The sequence below is a fragment of the Mesoplodon bidens genome, assembly GCF_964165515.1.
Source record: "Mesoplodon bidens genome assembly, chromosome: 2".
In the NCBI taxonomy this organism is placed as follows: domain Eukaryota; kingdom Metazoa; phylum Chordata; class Mammalia; order Artiodactyla; family Ziphiidae; genus Mesoplodon; species Mesoplodon bidens.
The window spans coordinates 73,274,546-73,292,832 of NC_138177.1; the positions used below are offsets into that span (position 1 = coordinate 73,274,546).

General features: G+C 58.2%; 2 protein-coding genes across 4 annotated transcripts; both read left to right on the plus strand.

The window, feature by feature from the left end:
* Positions 1 to 155: 155 nt before the first annotated feature.
* THBS3 (thrombospondin 3) lies at positions 156 to 10,848 on the plus strand. Of its 2 annotated transcripts, XM_081225904.1 has the most exons (23): positions 158 to 798; positions 1,809 to 2,015; positions 2,596 to 2,852; positions 2,957 to 3,059; positions 3,888 to 3,914; positions 4,114 to 4,196; positions 4,286 to 4,337; positions 4,471 to 4,619; positions 4,992 to 5,132; positions 5,374 to 5,451; positions 5,827 to 5,979; positions 6,171 to 6,281; positions 6,375 to 6,482; positions 6,781 to 6,940; positions 7,275 to 7,393; positions 7,531 to 7,583; positions 7,868 to 8,061; positions 8,251 to 8,429; positions 8,539 to 8,587; positions 8,761 to 8,957; positions 9,202 to 9,374; positions 10,315 to 10,454; positions 10,541 to 10,848. In XM_081225904.1, exons 1-23 carry the CDS (start codon positions 720 to 722, stop codon positions 10,597 to 10,599), a joined length of 2,871 nt encoding a protein of 956 aa, XP_081082030.1. In that variant the 5' UTR covers positions 158 to 719; the 3' UTR covers positions 10,600 to 10,848. The 2 variants fall into 2 exon arrangements, with proteins under 2 accessions (XP_081082031.1, XP_081082030.1); XM_081225905.1 differs by lacking the exon at positions 10,315 to 10,454 and having other exon boundaries at positions 156 to 798.
* Positions 10,849 to 13,261: 2,413 nt separating this feature from the next.
* Positions 13,262 to 17,812, plus strand: MUC1 (mucin 1, cell surface associated). 2 transcript variants are annotated; one of them, XM_081226495.1, is made up of 7 exons: positions 13,262 to 13,384; positions 14,607 to 15,511; positions 15,611 to 15,666; positions 15,817 to 15,947; positions 16,099 to 16,220; positions 16,304 to 16,453; positions 17,437 to 17,812. In XM_081226495.1, exons 1-7 carry the CDS (start codon positions 13,324 to 13,326, stop codon positions 17,503 to 17,505), a joined length of 1,494 nt encoding a protein of 497 aa, XP_081082621.1. In that variant the 5' UTR covers positions 13,262 to 13,323; the 3' UTR covers positions 17,506 to 17,812. The 2 variants fall into 2 exon arrangements, with proteins under 2 accessions (XP_081082621.1, XP_081082620.1); XM_081226494.1 differs by having other exon boundaries at positions 13,274 to 13,384; positions 14,355 to 15,511.
* The last annotated feature ends 475 nt before the right edge of the window (positions 17,813 to 18,287 follow it).

Consider the following 18,287-nt stretch of genomic DNA (forward strand, 5'->3'; position numbering starts at 1 on the left):
CGCCGGTACCCCCAGTGTTCTCAGTCTGGCCCCCGGCCCCTGGCCTGTCCTTTGGTCTACTCCTGTCCTTGGTGTCCCTTTCCTCTTTCCTGATTTCTTCAACCTCACTGACCACTGTTTTAGACTCTCCCTCCAGTTCCCAGCGGACGCTTCCAGACTCGAAGTTTTCCTAAGAATGAGGGAAAAACGGAGGCGCAAGCACAAGTCATGCCCCCCCCACCCCAATAAAGAGCACTTGCTCTATCCGAGCAGCAAACTTCATGCCATGCGGCCATCCCCTGGGCACTACAGCGAGCTAGTTTCGGCCACTCCCTTGGAATTTTCTCATGCCAGCTGTGGAATAATGCCCACTGTCTGGCACTGCCCCGCCAAGGGTTCCTGCCTTCCCCAACTGTGGCTTCCAGAAAACAGTAGCACTCGGTAGCAGCCCCCAACAGCGAGATGCCGGGAGAGAGGGAGGCACCTGGGGGAGAGCACCATTAGGGAGAGGCAGGAGGCAAGGAGGCCTCCAGGACTCTTCCCCAGTGCCCCTGGTTCCCGGAGCTGGGTATGCCTCCAGGGTGATTGGCAGCTCTTTGTTTCAGCCCCCACCTCACCGCCTGCCGGCCCCCCCTTCAACTCCCCCTTCCAGTCCCTCCGCCCCCCCGCTCCTGCTCTCCGCCTAGCCTTTTCCCCTCCCAGCCGCCTGCCTGCCAGGGGTAGTGAGCCGGCTGAGCGGCATGGAGACGCAGGAACTTCGGGGGGCCCTGGCTCTTCTCCTCCTTTGCACTTTCACATCTGCCAGTCAGGACCTGCAGGGTAAGCCTGTACCAATCTTCTTAGCCCCCTCTCTGCCTCCTCCCCATTTGCCCCCAGCCTAATAGCAGGGAGCATGTGGGCAAAAGTAGAGGGGAGAGTCCTGACACTGAATCAGAGAGAAGAGTTGATGAAGTTATGGCCCTTTGGGGAGGAGTTGACACCAGAAGGTGGTGTCAACTGGGAGTGAGTGGGAGCTGGCCAGGGTCAGCATGAGGCCAGGGCAGAGGACTCAGGAGCTGGATGCTAGCTAGGGCTGCCTGGCTGGGTTGGTGTCTGAGCAACCCCAGGCACCCCAGGGTTTGGGAGAGCAGCTCAAAGGTGGCTTCTTTCACCCCTGGGCTCCTGGCTGCCTAAGAACGGGATCGGGGGGGGGGACCGAGAGGTCTGGGCCCTCCTGGAGGTCTGGTGGTAGGATGGGCCTGTGGCTGTGGGAGAGGTAGCTGGAGCAGATGACACAGGCACAGATTCTTTGCTGGCTGGAAGGGAAACCACAGATTGGCCAGGACGCAGGAGGCAGGGGAGCTGGGTCCTACGTTCCTGTAGGAGAGAGCCAGACAGTAGGAGGGTCGGAGCCTTCAGTGAGCAGCTGTTCTCATCCAGAGCAAGCGTGCTGAACCCCCAGGATGGGAGGAGGGGCACTAGGGTGTAGAATGAGCCAAACCCAGCCGTGTAAAGAGAAACTGCCTTCCTATTTCTGTGCGGTGGGCACCAGGTGCTACTCCTGCCTGGGATCAGCACAGTGACTCCTTTGCGCCACCTGGTGGGAGCATCTCAAGTTTGCGGGGTGCTGTTTCTGTATTTCCAAGTGAGCCTCAGGCCTGCTGGTTCCCAGAGTGGCAGTAAGGAAGGCACAATGCCTTGTCCTCTGATGGCGACAAGGGCTGAATTTCGAGGAGGTGACTAACACTATCGGGTGGTGATGAAGGATGCCCCACCCCCGAAGGCTCAGAGGAGAGAGCAGGCCTTAGCATTTGACAGGGGTCTGACCTTGATCATCCCTGCGTGACCAGTGATTGACCTGCTGACTGTGGGCGAGTCCCGGCAGATGGTAGCTGTGGTGGAGAAGATACGGACAGCCCTGCTCACTGCTGGGGACATCTATCTCTTGTCCACCTTCCGCCTGCCCCCCAAGCAGGGTGGTGTCCTCTTCGGCCTCTACTCTCGCCAAGACAACACACGATGGCTGGAGGCCTCTGTTGTGGGCAAGATCAACAAAGGTGACTGGTGGGCATCTCCTTTCCTGCCGTGGTGACCCCTTTGAGAACTCTTCCTCATCCCCACTCTGAGATCCCTCTTAATTCTCCTTGGGCTCCAGTGGGGACCGTGGACCCATCAGGCTGTGTCCAGGCACCAGGGGCACCTGGCGCTTAGGAGGTGCCTCAGGAGGCCAGGCACCCAAACAATAGGGTGAGGCATCTGTAGGAATGGGAGTTGTATGTAGGAATGCCTGGGGGGAGGGGAGGCATGTCTCTGTGCCCCAGAAGTGGTATCACTGTGTCCCAGGGATCTGAACTGTCTCAGATCACTGGGACGGTTCAGTGGGTACAGAACTAGCTGCCACCCTAGCAGGGGAGAGAGTGATCTGATGACAGTGAAGACTAAGAAAGTCCTAGTCTTTGAATCACTTTGGAAAACATTTTTCCTGTACCTAATATGTACAAGGTGTTGAGAGATACATAGCTGGATAAGGAATGATAGCCCTAGAGATGTGGTATTCAGAAGAATTGATCCATCCCGTCTCTCAGCTGGGAGACGGGATGGGGGACAGCGCACATACTGACCTCCCCTTCTGGGCAGTGCTGGTGCGGTACCAGCGGGAGGATGGCAAAGTCCATGCAGTGAACCTACAGCAAGCAGGCCTGGCTGACGGGCGCACACACACGGCTCTCCTGCGACTCCGAGGTCCGTCCAGACCCAGCCCTGCCCTGCAGCTCTATGTGGATTGCAAACTGGGCGATCAGCATGCTGGCCTTCCGGCCCTGGCCCCCATCCCTCCAGCGGAAGTCAGTGGGCTGGAGATTAGGACGGGACAAAAGGCTTATTTGAGGATGCAGGTGAGCAGGAAAGGAGGACCCCCTGAGTGTCTGTGAAACAGTTTGCACCGGTGGGAGGAAGAATTGGTAGGTCCTCCCACCCTACTCTGTTTCTGTCCCCCCAGGGCTTCGTGGAATCTATGAAAATGATTCTGGGCGGGTCCATGGCCCGGGTCGGAGCCCTGAGTGAGTGTCCGTTCCAGGGGGATGAGTCTATCCACAGTGCAGGTAACACAGACTTCTGTTAGCTGACATCCTGGACCCTGGGTCCTGTGATCTTTGGTCCCTCCCATCCTCTTGACCTCCCTCCCCCTTAACAGCAGTTCTTTCGGCACACCTATTCCTGGGGCTTCTGACTCTGTGGTCCCAAATCTCCTTCACCTCTGACTCTATGATCTCCAAATAATACCATCCCAGCAGGAGGTGTGGGTCAAAAAAATCTACTTTAAGGTCATCCCACCTACCAGCGTGGCCAGAAAAATAAAATGATCCAAAAAAAGAGTATAACTCTGAAGAACTCTGAGTGGGGGTGAGGAAGTTAGCTGCTTGGTCTTTCTTCGTTGACTGAGCTAAGCGTCTTGAGTCTTTTTTAGCTCCCACTGGCATCTGTCACCTACCAGCCATTTCCCTAAGCATTGCCCATCTGGCTGGTCTCTCTAACAGGGATGCTCAGAGGCTCTTACCTAAATAAAATGTCCACTTCTCCCAGATATTTCAAAGAGCTCTTGTGGTGGAAGCTTGGGAGGGAGGAAATGGAATGTACTGGGGCCCTGGCCCTGCTTCGGGTCACCTCTCACTTGGATCCCTTCTGCCACTACCATGCCTAGGAACAGGAGGATTTGGGTTTCGACTATCTGTGAGGCAGCTCCCTTAGAGGGACCCTCATCCAGTGGAGGAGCAGGTGCTGCTTGCGCGTCACCACTGCCCTCCTACCATTCGACACCACATCTTTATTCCAAGACTCCAGCCCTTTGTCCCTGTTCCCTCCTTCCTCCTCCTTACCAGCCAGACCCCTCCTCACATGTCCACCCTCTTGTGTTTTCTTGTCCTCTCTAGTGGCCAAAGCACTCCACTCCATCCTAGGTGAGTAGGCCTCGCTGAGGTGAAGGGGCATGAGGATGTGGGGGAGGAGCCGCTGCCTGAAACTAAGTCCTTTTCAGCCAGGAATGGGGTGGGGTTTAAAGATAGGTGGGCAGCAGTGGCAGCACCTGGCGTATTACCCAGAGAGGGCATGGGGCTGGTGCCCCAGTTCTGAGCCTCTCTGCACCCTGGACCCTGACAGGGGAGCAGACCAAGGCGCTGGTCACCCAACTCACCCTCTTCAACCAGATCCTGGTAGAGCTGCGGGATGACATCCGAGACCAGGTTTAGTGGGCTGGTGAAGGGTGGCGCTGATTCTGGGGTGGGGTGGCAGATGCCAAGAGCTGACTCTGCCCCATCCTTCTGTCTACCAGGTGAAAGAAATGTCCCTGATCCGAAACACAATCATGGAGTGTCAGGTGTGCGGTGAGTAGGAGAGTAGGGGAGGGCTCCAGGTGGCATCAGTGTGCTCCCCACCCCAGGGCTTTGGCCTCCACTTCTGGTGAATTAAATGGTGACTTGTAGGTGACTCTGACTGTGCCCGCCCCCCCCCGCCCAGGCTTTCACGAACAGCGTTCCCACTGCAGCCCCAACCCCTGCTTCCGAGGCGTGGACTGCATGGAAGTGTACGAGTACCCCGGCTACCGCTGTGGGCCCTGCCCCCCTGGCCTACAGGGCAACGGCACCCACTGCACAGACATCAATGAGGTGGGTGAGGACCCTTTCTGGAAGGGCACAGAAAGCTGGGGTGAGGGAGTTAGGAGAGGCCCAAGAAGGTGGGGTGCATGTCGGTCAGAAGCAGAGGAACCCTGGGTTTAGGAGAGGCTGGAGACCAGAAAAGACATATGAGAAGGAAGGGAGACAAGTCTGGGACGAAGACTGCAGGGCCACGCAGGGAAGGAGCTGGGAGAGTGGCAGGGGCATTTTGAGAGGGCTGGCTAGGAGGGAACCCACAGGAGGCTGGGGGTGGGATCAGAGCATAAATGAGGTTGGGGAGGGGAGGCCTGCAAACAGGGAGACCAGGAGCAGTGGTCCTGGGATCACAGGCAGGCGCCTGACCTCTTCTCATCCGGTCCCCAGTGTGCTCACGTGGACCCCTGTTTCCCGGGCTCCAGCTGCGTCAACACCATGCCTGGCTTCCACTGTGAAGCCTGTCCCCGAGGCTACAAAGGCACACGGGTGTCTGGTGTGGGCATCGACTACGCCCGGGCTAGCAAACAGGTCAGGTTGGGTAGAGTCTGTGGACAAAAGATCTTGGCTTTGCAGGGGTGGGGGACTTCTGGGTTGGATGTGGAGCCCTTGTGATAAATGGGATGAGGCTCCTGGCTCATCTGCCAGCTTTGCACTGGTTTGGGGTCTGGGCTTCATGTCCATGTTCAAAGATAAGGCCACCCCAGTGCTCTCTCCTGTATCTGAGGAGACCCACCGTAGGTCTGGTTCTACCCAAAGTCTGCCCCTTCAGGTCTGCAACGATATTGATGAATGCAATGATGGTAACAATGGTGGCTGCGACCCAAACTCCATCTGCACCAATACTGTGGTGAGCTGAACGCCTGAGTGTCTGGGTGGTGGGAATGTGCAACCCCCTCTTCAGATTTCCTGCTTCCCCTCCTCCTTCCCTAGGACATTACATGTGGTAGGTGTTCAACACGGACCCGGTTTGGAATTCTGATTCTGCATCTTACTAGCCATGGCCTTTAGCAAGTTATTTACCTTTTCTGAGCCCCAGCATCCTCGCTTGAGAAGTGGGGCTATTACCCTCCTTGAAAGGTTGTGAGGAGAACCTAAAGGAGATAAGTAATGGACCTGGCCTATTAAGCTGTGAGGGTCCCTCCTACACCCCTCGGGGGATGGGGATGTTGCTGGTTGTGGTGGGCTGACCCTCCTTCCTGAGACACTGCCTCCCTACTCTTAGGGTTCTTTCAAGTGTGGTCCCTGTCGCTTGGGCTTCTTGGGCAACCAGAGCCAGGGCTGCTTCCCAGCCCGGACCTGCCACAGCCCGACCCACAGCCCCTGCCATGTCCATGCGCACTGTCTCTTTGAACGCAATGGTGCAGTGACCTGCTCGGTGAGCTAGGCCTGGGGCTTGGAAGAAAAGGGGTGTGTGTGTGACCATGTTTAGGGACTGGTATGGGGGCTTGCATGGGAAAGGGAGGTGGGCCCAGGCCCAGAAACTGGTTGGTGAAAATAGAGCCTGAAGAGGGTGAGGTGTGGGGAGCCAGCCCAGACCACTAACTCCCACCCTTTGTGTTGCCCCAGTGTAACGTGGGCTGGGCTGGGAACGGGAATGTGTGTGGACCCGACACGGACATCGATGGCTACCCAGACCAGGCACTGCCCTGCATGGACAACAACAAACACTGCAAGCAGGTGCAGGGGGCAGGCGGGCGATGAGCAGGATAGGGCACCCCAGGCTGGGATAGGACAGAACTCATCCATCCATTTCCTCCCCCTGACCTTTAGGACAACTGCCTTTTGACACCCAACTCTGGGCAGGAAGATGCTGATAACGACGGTGTGGGGGACCAGTGTGATGATGATGCTGACGGGGACGGGATCAAGAATGTTGAGGTGGCTCCCAGAGGTCCTGACCTTTCCAGCTTCTCTGTGACGCTGTTGCCTTGTCCCATAACCCTGTTCTCCATTGGCCACTGGCAGCTCCTGAGGAGGGGCCCTAATACTCCACGTTAGGGAGCCATAAGCCTGGTGCCCACCATGAGGTGGACCACAGGGAAGTTGGGTGGGTGGCACGGAGCCAAGCAGGTGGGTCATCACAGGAGTGGAGATTGTAGACAAGGGTACAGGGATGAGGAAGGTGCGAGGTGGCCAGTGGTTCAAGGGAGGCCTGACTCTTTCCCTCCCACCCCAGGACAACTGCCGGCTCTTTCCCAACAAGGACCAGCAAAACTCAGATACAGATTCATTTGGTGATGCCTGTGACAACTGCCCCAACGTTCCCAACAATGACCAGAAAGACACAGATGGCAATGGGGAAGGGGATGCCTGTGACAACGACGTGGATGGGGATGGTGCAGGCCTGGGGCTGACGGGGGGGGCGGAGGCTGGGAGACCTCTTAAGAATTTGGATATGGTGGGAATGAAGCGGGGAGGCTGAGAATTTGGGAAGGGCAATGCTTGGGGGAAGTCAGCCTGGGTGAGAGATTACCTGTGGCAGATGTCAGTGGGAATGTGAGGGAGGGTGTGGGGTTAGGCAGGGAGTGGGCAAGAGGATAAGACAAGCTACAGGCAGATTTCCTGACCAGCTGTCCTCTGGATGGGAGATAGAGCTCAGGGCTTTCACCAACCTAGAAGACAGAGTGATACGTTCTAGTGATAACCTTGTGTTACCTGCATATCTTCTAGGCATCCCCAATGGATTGGACAATTGCCCTAAAGTCCCCAACCCCCTGCAGACAGACAGGGATGAGGACGGGGTGGGAGATGCTTGCGACAGCTGCCCTGAAATGAGCAATCCCACCCAGGTACAGGGGAATGGAGAGGGCAGGGAAGGGGTGGGGCGACTGGTGGATGAAGCCCAGCCCTTTGGATGGGAAGTGGTCAGGTCACCCTCTTTAGAGTTATCAAGAGGAGATGGTGAGAATGGGTCCCTCTCTCTCAGACAGATGCAGACAGCGACCTGGTGGGGGATGTCTGTGACACCAATGAAGACAGGTAGGGTTTTGGCCAAGAGATGGAAGGTTAGGAGATACTTTACTTTCCTCTAGTATGTTCTCAATTCCCTCTAGGGTCTAACTTTAACTCTCCACTACTATCGAGTAGCAGGTCATTCCCATAGTCTACCTTCCATTCTCACTGCTGGACATTCACCTCATCTGGCTGACTGCAAGGGGTCTGGCTGAATGGAGGGTAAACCGCAGAGAGACTCCTAAGCAGAAGAGTGGGGAAGGATGTGGTACCTTTAAAAGCCTTTATCAGGTGCCTCTTTTTCCGGACAGTGATGGCGATGGACATCAGGACACTAAGGACAATTGCCCACAGCTGCCCAACAGCTCCCAGCTGGACTCAGACAATGATGGACTTGGAGATGAGTGTGATGGGGACGATGACAATGATGGTGTCCCAGATTACGTGCCTCCTGGTCCTGATAACTGTCGCCTGGTACCTAATCCCAATCAGAAGGACTCAGATGGTAAGGCTGGAGTCCCCAGAGGATTGGGCTGGCATGGGCTTTGCCCAGGGAGAAGTGGCAGGCCTTGCTGGGGAGTGAGGGAAGGCAGGGTGGTGGAGAGAGGTCAACATCTCAAGGCCCGAGAGGTGGTAGTGTTGGCTACTGGCAGTGGCCAGGGCCTTCCTGAGCACCTGGCTTCATCCTGCCCAGGCAATGGCGTTGGTGATGTGTGTGAGGATGATTTTGACAATGATGCAGTGGATGACCCCCTGGATGTGTGCCCTGAAAGCGCAGAGGTAACCCTCACGGATTTTCGGGCCTATCAGACCGTCGTCCTGGATCCTGAGGGTGATGCTCAGATTGACCCAAACTGGGTCGTGCTCAACCAGGTACTAGGGCAGTGGGCTGGGCGGGTGCTGTCAGGCCAGACTAGCAAGCAGGGCCTAAGGAGGGCAGCACACCTGGACCAGGGCTTTTGTCTTTACTGCATACCACCAGGGCATGGAAATCGTTCAGACCATGAACAGTGACCCCGGCCTGGCAGTTGGTATGTAAGGGACACCCAATTCAACAATTTCAATGACTTCCAAATGGAGGGGTCCTACAGGCAGAGGATGGAGCCACACATTTAGCAGGCATCCCTTCCCATCCCCACCCCACAATGGGCATCAGTAGCTTTGCTGCCCCTGACTCTGATCCCACCCACCCACCTGCCCCCAGGATATACAGCCTTCAATGGTGTGGACTTTGAAGGCACCTTCCATGTGAACACAGTGACTGATGATGACTACGCAGGCTTTCTCTTCAGCTATCAAGACAGCGGCCGCTTCTACGTGGTCATGTGGAAGCAAACGGAGCAGACCTACTGGCAGGCCACACCTTTCCGGGCTGTTGCCCAGCCCGGGCTACAGCTCAAGGTCCTGCAGCTGCCCAGATTCCCCAATCCAGGGCCCTTTCCCAAAGGCTCCCCCACCAACCCTGGGGCCTCCCCCACTGCCTGAGTACGGGGAACCCTCTTACCCAGACATCTGGCCTGGAGGTTGGCTCCCTGGGGCTCCAGAATATTCTCCTGACTCCCTTTTCCACCTGCACTTACCAACCTGCTGTCTTCCCTCGGTCGGGTCCTGGGGTTGACCCACTGTGTTTGCCGATGCCCCCTAGGCAGTGACATCAGCGTCTGGCCCAGGCGAGCACCTCAGGAATGCCCTGTGGCATACAGGTCACACCCCTGATCAGGTACGGCTGCTGTGGACTGACCCACGAAATGTGGGCTGGCGTGACAAGACTTCCTACCGCTGGCAGCTGCTGCACCGGCCTCAAGTTGGCTACATTCGGTGAGGGGAGGGGCTGAGCCCTCCCAAGGGACCCCAGGCCCAGCCTTTCCTTCACCTCTAGCTGGGACTCCCCAGTGACCTCCCCTCTACTCAGTGCCTTGGTGCCATTGGGCCCAGACTGGGACCACTTCTCTCTACCTCCCCTCTCACCACAGACTCGGCTGTCCTGGCCCTGCTTTCTTCCTAACACCAGGCAGCTTGGGCTCTGGTGCTGATGCTGCCGAGGACCTATAAGCAATGTTGGGCAAGTCCTTATTTTTCTGTGCCCCATTTTCCCCTCTGTAAAATGAGGGTGCGTCTGGGAGCCTCCAAACCCCAGGCCAGTCTGTGGAGAGGCACATCACATCCAGCCCCATCACTGGTACAGCCCAGAACCTGCCTCATCAAAGTGTCTGACCTGGAAGGGATCATCATTTACAGAAGAGCTAATGGAAACCCAGACTCCACACCTCTTAGTAGTGAGGCTGAGGTTTCTCAGTTCAGCACTCTGTCCACGACTTTGCATTTCCTATTTGGTGGGGATGACAGGGAAGGGAGGGGCAATGGCCAAGAGCCCAGAGTGCAGGGACTTGGGTTGGTTCCCCTTTAAGGTGTCTGGGGCTGCGGGGTGCCAGGACAGGGGATGGGGGGGGTGGACTAGAGCCTGGGAAGCGGGTGACTTCACCCCCCAGCCCATTGTACTCATCGTCATGGCAACCCAATCCTCGCTTGGAATGCGGCTGGTGCTTTGAGATGCAAAGGGGGCTGGACAAAGAGCCAGGGGCCTCAGGCCTGAGAAAAGCACCCCCCTTCCCTCCCCTTTCCTTCCTCCCTTTTCCCCACCTCCCTTCTCTCTCAGGCCTGGTGAATCCAAGGGGGGTTGGGGATGAACAGGGCCAGGTCATGGTGGCACAGTGCCCACTGGCACCTTAGCACCAATGGACACCCCTATCCTGGACAGGGTGAAGCTTTATGAGGGTTCCCAGCTAGTGGCCGATTCTGGGGTGATCATTGACACATCCATGCGAGGGGGGCGTCTTGGTGTATTCTGCTTCTCCCAAGAAAACATCATTTGGTCCAATCTCCAGTATCGATGCAATGGTGAGCCTCCAGACGGAGATCAGCCTGACCTCTCCTGCCTTCATGGGAGTTACTTCTTCTGACCTTAATCATATCTCCTTTCTCAGACACAGTGCCCGAGGACTTTGAGCCATTCCGGAGGCAGCTGCTCCAGGAAAGAGTGTGAAGAGGTGGCCACCGGCTTCAGAATCCTGATTTTAGACCCTCAGGCCTTGGGGTCCATCCTGGAGACCCTGGGGTCTAATTTACAGCCCCTCAGCCAAACACAGAACCTCCTCTGGCACCCATCAGTTCAGCCCCAGAGGTGTGGTGACCCCACTGTTCAGGACATGAGAAGTTTTTGAGGGGTATTTCTCAGGCATTAACGCCAGGAAAGACAACAGCACGTTGCCATAAAGTTCCAATTGTTTTCTAAGCCAGTGCAATTACTTATTTTAGGGGTTTTGCCGGGATAGTGTGGGGAGCAGGAAAAAACCTGAGGCGGGGAGAGGACTAGCAGAATGGAAGTTAGAGATCTAGAGGAAATTTGGCTGAGTTTGGGGCACGGTGAGGAAGGTGCTGGACGGGGGTTAGGTGAAGGACGGAGGTTAGGTGAAGGATGGGGTGGTGGTCGGAGGATGGCTAAAGTCCTCCCAGCCCCACTTACTCACGGTGGCAGCGGCGACACTCCAGTCTATCTTAGAGCAGCCGGGTTCGAGAGCCAGGAGGGCTGGGGCTGCCCCGCTCGGGGTGAGGGGGAGGCCGGGGGGCCGAGGGGGCCGGAGGCCGGGACGAGTGCAATATTGGCGGGGGAAAGAACAACACTGCACCGCGTCCCGTCCCTCCCGCCCGCCCGGGGCCCGGAATCCCGCTCTCCACCGCCTGAAGCCGGACCAGCCCGAGAACCCGGGACGCGCTGGGGAGTTAGGTTCACCTTGGAGGCCAGATAGACTTGGCGCCCGGAAGAGGGTGAAGGGGGTGGTAAGGGGAGGGAGAAGGGGAGAAGGGGAGACCGCGATATCCCGGAAGGCCGCTTTCAGACGCCGGGGCGTTGCGCGCGCTTGCTCTTTAAATACTCAGACTGCGCGGCGCGGAGCCGTCGCCATGGTGACGCGTGTCCCAGCAACCGAACTGAATGGCTATTGCCTGGCAACGCCAGGGGTTGAAGTTTTGGGGCCTCCCACCTAGATACTCGCCCTTTCTCTAGCCGGCGGGTGGGGGTGCTTCCCCGCCTCCGGCCCGCGCCCGGGCGCGATGACGTAAACGCCCTCCGGCCCCGAGCCCGCCCCCAGGTCCGGCTGCCGCACAATGCCGCGCCGAGCCGGCGGAGTTACGCGCGTCTGGGAGCTGTGGTGCTTCTCCTCTTCCCCGGCTTCCCTGCAATCCTGCCGCACCGAAGCGTTCTTAAAATTCATTTCTCAATCTGTATTCTTTGGGGCTAAGAATTGTTTCCTAATGCGGACGTAATTGCTCCTGTCGGTCTAGACCGCAACCCAGGACCTCCAGATGGGACTCGATAAGCTCCATGTGCGCCGTTGTGGCCCCAAATACTCCTTGGTCCCACGTGTTTCTGCCCTTCAGAATATCACTTGGTCTTCCCAAATCATGCGCGCTCACAAATGGTTTTGCACCACCCCCATCACCTTGTGCCCACCGGCCCCAAATACCACTTTGCTCCGCAAAGGATAGTTCCGTGCCCCTAAATACCATTCTGTCGCCCCACCTATTCTCTGCCTCATAAATACGTAACTAATCTGTCCCATTCTCCCTCCCACATTCCGCTGCCCTCTCCAAATACCTCGGTGCCCCTTCCGTGTTAACTCAGGATTCCACCCACTTAGCGCCATTTCCTCCAGACACCGCCCCCACGCGCCTGAGTCCCCTCCTAAAGCTCCAGCCCCTCCGTCGATGGTACAGTGTGTTCCTCCCCTTCTCTGTCCAAGCCACTGCTTCTTCTTCCGGCCCGGGCCTGCCCTCCCCAGCCTCTCTCTGCCCCAACTTAGGCAGCGCCACCCAACCTCCTCTCCCCGGACGAGGTAGCCCCTCAGCCCGCTCGGGCAGGCCCGGTGAGGCTCCCGGTGACCGCTAGAGGGCAGGAGAGCCCGGCCAGCGAGCCGCCACTACAAGGCGGAGGACTGGGAAAGCAAAGACCCTAGGGTTCGGCCGAACCCAGATTTCATATTTCTTTAACTGGAAATTTCTTCCCCCTTCCCCTTCTCGGGAGAAAGTCAAAGAAGGAACTCAGGCTGCTGGAAAGGCCGGCAGGGGCCTGGACTGTGGGTTTCAGTGTAGAACCGTGTGTGGAACGGGACAGGAAGCGGTTAGAAGAGTGGGGCTGTTCCGGGAAGTAGTGGGGTGGAGGGGGTCCAAAACTAGCACCTAGTTTACTCATTATCGAGCCTTCCCCTTCCTTCTCAGCCCCCAGAGTAGGACTCCAAGGGACCCAGGGAGAATGGGGCAATGGTGCGGGGGACCTGAGGATGAGCTTCCCGGCTTTGACCTAGCCCACTTTCTCTGTTACTTTTCTCACCTTGTCTGTTGTCCTGGGGCTAAAATAGGACCATGGGGACCCAGGTCAGGTTCCAGACTCCCTCCACCGCCTTCTGGAGCCAGGGAGTGGTTGGTGAAAGGGGGAGGCCAGTTGGAAAACAAACAGGTTGTCAGAGGGTTGAGTGATTGGAGCCCACGTACCCTATTTGAGGGGCCAGGAATGGTTGGGGAGGAAGAGGAAGAGGAAGAGGTAGGAGGTAAGGAAAGGGGGAGGAGGCGGAGCTTTGTCACCTGTCACCTGCTCTGGCTGAGCCTAGGGCGGGCGGGGGACCGGTATAAAGCAGCAGGCGCCTGTGCCTGCTCCACCTCATGCGCACTGCCTGAGTCTGTTCTGCCCCCTCCCCACCACTTGGCCAACACCATGACACCGGACATCCAGGCCCCTTTCTTCTTCCTGCTGCTGCTATTCCAAGTGCTTACAGGTGAGGGGCGCAAGGTGGGGAGGGGGTCTTCCCAGCCTTTCTGTGGGTTTTGCTTCCTGGGAGATGGCATCCAAGAGGCAGAAGTTGCAGACAGGGGTGGCCCAGTCTGTGCCAGAATAAAGAATAGAGGAGTGAGGCTAAGGTCAGGCTGAGAAGAGACAGCCCCCCAGGAGAGTGGGTGCCAGGGGCAGGCGAACGTCCTGAAAAGAAGTCTGGAGGGGGTGGGGGTGGAGTCAGGAGAGGTAAATCTTAGGAGTGGAGAAACCCGACAAGCCAGGAGCAGACAGATATGGGAAGAAGGAGGGAGGCTGCCAGCAGGTAGGGAGGAGGAGGGCTGACCTAGGGGCCACTCCCCAAATCCTCCTGGCATTACTTCTTCAGATGCCAGAGAATGTATTTTCTCCTTGTGCTGATTTGTCCCCCAACCCAACTCTGTAACCTCAACTTCTGACAGCTGCCACCAACCCTACACTAACAATCTTTCTTACAGCCTCTGATACACCCCCAAACAGCAGTACACAGGCTTTGAGTAACCAAAACTCTGCCTCAGGCTCGGCTGCCTCTCCGGTCCACGGTGACACCTCACCCTCCAGGTCCAGTGGCGCCTCACCTCTGAGCACCAGCCCTGCCTCAGGCTCGGCTGCCTCTCGGGTCCACGATGGCACCTCACCCTGGGCCACCAGTGGCGCCTCACCTCTGAGCACCAGCCCTGCCTCAGGCTCGGCTGCCTCTCCGGTCCACGATGGCACCTCACCCTCCAGGCCCAGTGGCGCCTCACCTCTGAGCACCAGCCCTGCCTCAGGCTCGGCTGCCTCTCCGGTCCACGATGGCACCTCACCCTCCAGGCCCAGTGGCGCCTCACCTCTGAGCACCAGCCCTGCCTCAGGCTCGGCTGCCTCTCGGGTCCACGATGGCACCTCACCCCGGGCCACCAGTGGCGCCTCACCTCTGAGCACCAGCCCTGCCTCAGGCTCGGCTGCCTCTCCGGTCCACGATGGCACCTCACCCCGGGCCACCAGTGGCGCCTCACCTCTGAGCACCAGCCCTGCCTCAGGCTCGACTGCCTCTCCGGTCCACGATGGCACCTCACCCCGGGGCACCAGTGGCGCCTCACCTCTGAGCACCAGCCCTGCCTCAGGCTCGGCTGCCTCTCCGGTCCACGATGGCACCTCACCCTCCAGGCCCAGTGGTGCCTCACCTCCGAGCACCAGCCCTGCCTCAGGCTCGGCTGCCTCTCCGGTCCACGATGGCACCTCACCCTGGGCCACCAGTGGCGCCTCACCTCCGAGCACCAGCCCTGCCTCAGGCTCGGCTGCCTCTCCGGTCCACGATGGCACCTCACCCTCCAGGCCCAGTGGTGCCTCACCTCTGAGCACCAGCCCTGCCTCAGGCTCGGCTGCCTCTCCGGTCCACGATGGCACCTCACCCCGGGCCACCAGTGGCGCCTCACCTCCGAGCACCAGCCCTGCCTCAGACTCGGCTGCCTCTCCGGTCCACGATGGCACCTCACTCTCCAGGCCCAGTGGTGCCTCACCTCCGAGCACCAGCCCTGCCTCAGGCTCGGCTGCCTCTCCGGTCCACGATGGCACCTCACCCTGGGCCACCAGTGGCGCCTCACCTCCGAGCACCAGCCCTGCCTCAGGCTCGACTGCCTCTCCGGTCCACGGTGGCACCTCACCCCGGGCCACCAGTGGCGCCTCACCTCCGAGCACCAGCCCTGCCTCAGGCTCGGCTGCCTCTCCGGTCCACGGTGGCACCTCACCCCGGGCCACCAGTGGCGCCTCACCTCCGACCACCAGTCCTGCCTCAAGATCAGTTATTACAGCACACGAGGGCACCTCTTCTAAGGTTACCATGACCCAAGCCAGCAAGGGCACTCCAACCACAGTTCCCAGCTCTTATACTCCCACCATTTCTGCCAGCCACACTACCGGGACAATTGCCAGCAGCCCTAACCAGAGCATAGTACCTCCCACCTCCTCCAATCATAAGACTTCTCAGCAGTTGCCTATTAGGATCTCCCTGTTCTTCCTGTCTTTTCGCATTACGAACCTCCAGTTTAACTCTTCCCTGGAAAATCCCAGCACCAGCTACTACCAGAAGCTGCAGAGAAGCATTTCTGTATTGGTGAGTAGCTGCCTTTCCTCCACCGTGCTTCCCTGAAGCAGCCTTCAGAACTCTTTGAAGACCTTGCATCAAAACTTAGTCCTTTCCCTCTCACCCCAGTTTGTGCAGACTTATAAACAAGAGGATTTTCTGGGCCTCTCAGACATCGAGTTCAGGTACAGTTCTGGGTGTGGACTCTATGTGGGATGGGTGGATGTTGTCTTGACTGTGGGAGGGGCTGGTGTGCTTGTGGTTGCGGGGCATGGGTGGTGTGCTGACCCAGAAGCTGGGACCCATGGCTGAGTTGCCTGTTTCTCTCTGACCAGGCCAGGATCTGTGGTGATAAAATTAACTTTGGTCTTCCGAGAGGGTACCACTGCCCACAACGTGGAGAGACAGCTTGGTCAGCTTGAAGCAGCAGCAGTCAAATATAACCTGACCATCAGTGGAGTTAGTGGTGAGACCACTTCCCCAGCTGCCAGCCAACACCGCACTGCCCGGGACCCTCTCTCTCTCCAGCATCTGGATTCCTGCTTTTCCTCTTGGCACTAATAAGGGGAGGGTCACCTCCTCTGAGAGAGTGCTCTGACCGCTGCTTTTCCTTTTAGTGCGTGATGCATCATTTCCTTCCTCTGCCCAGTCTGGGTCTGGGGTGCCTGGCTGGGGCATTGCCCTGCTGGTACTGGCCTGTGTTCTGGTTGCCCTGGCCATCATTTATCTCATTGCCCTGGTAAGTGCTCAGTCCCCAGCCCTGACCATAGTCCCTCTGCTAGAAGGAACCCCCATGCCCCCCATTACCTCCTATCTCCCCAGGTTGTGTGTCAGTGCAGACAAACGAACTATGGGCAGCTGGACCTCTTTCCAATCCGAGATGCCTACCATCCTATGAGCGAGTACCCCACCTACCACACCCATGGGCGCTATGTGCCCCCTGGCAGTACCAAACGGAGCCCCTTTGAGGAGGTGAGGATGGCGGAAGGAGGCAGAGGCTTTGGCTGGCAGGGGTTCTGAAAGGGTGCTGGGAAAGCCCAAAGAACTTAGAAGAGGTGAGAGTGACAGTAGGCAGTGAGGGCCTGACAAGGCTGGGGTTGGAGGTCAGGCGAGTTCTGGGGGAAAGGCCTTGGGAAGAGACCATGGAAGAAGGGGGACCTCAGTAGGGGGTGCCCCCACTACCAGCACTCCCAGAAGAGCATTCACTGCTCTGCTGAACTGGTGCCAGGGCTGTTCACTGGGATGCCCAGAGGCGAAATGAGTGGGGCACTGCGCCCAGGGGAGCCCTTCATGGGAGGAGCACCTGTGCCCCAGCTTGTCTCCTAAGAATGGAGGGTAGATTGAGACAGACTAGTGGGGAGGAGGGGTCTGTGAATTGGGGAAGAAGTCTCACCAAGCCAGGTAAGCCTGGGTGCCGGGTGAGGGGGAGGTTCTTGGGAATCTCCGGAGAAGCACAGACCCCTCCTCCCTCTTTCTTCCTTTCCCTCCAGGACCTAGTAAATAATTACTTGGCCACCTGGGGCTGGAAAGCCACTCCAAGTGGGGGAGGGGAGAGGAGTTTCCTTTTCTTGACCCCATTTTTCCTCCCCCTGGGGACTTCCTTCTTCCAGTTTTACAGACAAACACACACCTCCTTGGGCTGGAGGAGCAGAGAATGGAGGGAAAAAGGGGCAGAAGGGGAAAGCAGGGGGAGCTGATAAGAGCCGAGGGGAGGGAGGGAAGGGGAGCTCGAGGAGGAGGAAGAGGAGGAGGAGGAGGAGGAGTGGCCCTGTTTACAGTCACCTGGCTGCCGGTGGTGACCAGCAGGTGCTCTCTCCAAATTAACCCTTTGAGAGCTAGTCAGGCGCCTGGACCATTCACCCCAGCCACGGGGTGCCATCCAGGGGCCTTGGGGAGGAAGCTTCTTCCAGGAAAGCTTCTGCCCCTCACCCTGGATCCCTTCTCCCCCTACCTAGGTTTCTGCAGGCAACGGTGGCAGCACTCTCTCTTACACGAACCTGGCAGCCACTTCCGCCAACCTGTAGGGGCACGTTGCCTGCTGAACATCCAGCCAGCTCCGACTGCCTCCCTGGGTTTCTTCACTGCTGCAGCCCCCGCCTTGCCCCCAACTCTGCTCTGGGCTGGTGAGCTGGGCGTTCAGGTGGGCTGCCTCCCTCACAGGCCCCACCAAGTCCCCTAACTCATCTTAGCCCTGGCGAAGCCCATCTGAGCCCCTGGGGACAAGCCTGAGGCAGTGGCTCCCAGGAAGACTGGCCCGGACAGGTGGGAGATGGGAGTGGGAACCTGAACATGGCTGAATAAAACTCGGGCCTCCTCTGCGCTGACCGCCAACTTTTTTTTTTTTTTTTTTTTTTTTTTTGCGGTACGCGGGCCTCTCACTGTTGTGGCCTCTCCCGTTGCGGAGCACAGGCTCCGGACGCGCAGGCTCAGCGGCCATGGCTCACGGACCCAGCCGCTCCGCGGCATGTGGGATCTTCCCGGACCGGGGCACGAACCCGTGTCCCCTGCATCGGCAGGCGGACTCTCAACCACTGCGCCACCAGGGAAGCCCAACCGCCAACTTTTGATCTGTCTTCTGTGACCTGCTGATAGAGGGGCGGTCAAAATGTGTGTGAGGGGGTCTGGAAGAGGCCTTGGGAAAGGAGAGGGAGGAAAGAAGGCCAGAAGGAGCGGGGTTCACTTAAGAAGTAGGTGACATTGGGGCGCAGGAGTGCTTGGTGGAAGAACTCGAGTCACCTCTGTCACCTCTCCTGCATGGCTGGCGGCTCAAGAGGAAGGAGGAAATGAAACCCGGCGGCTCCATCGG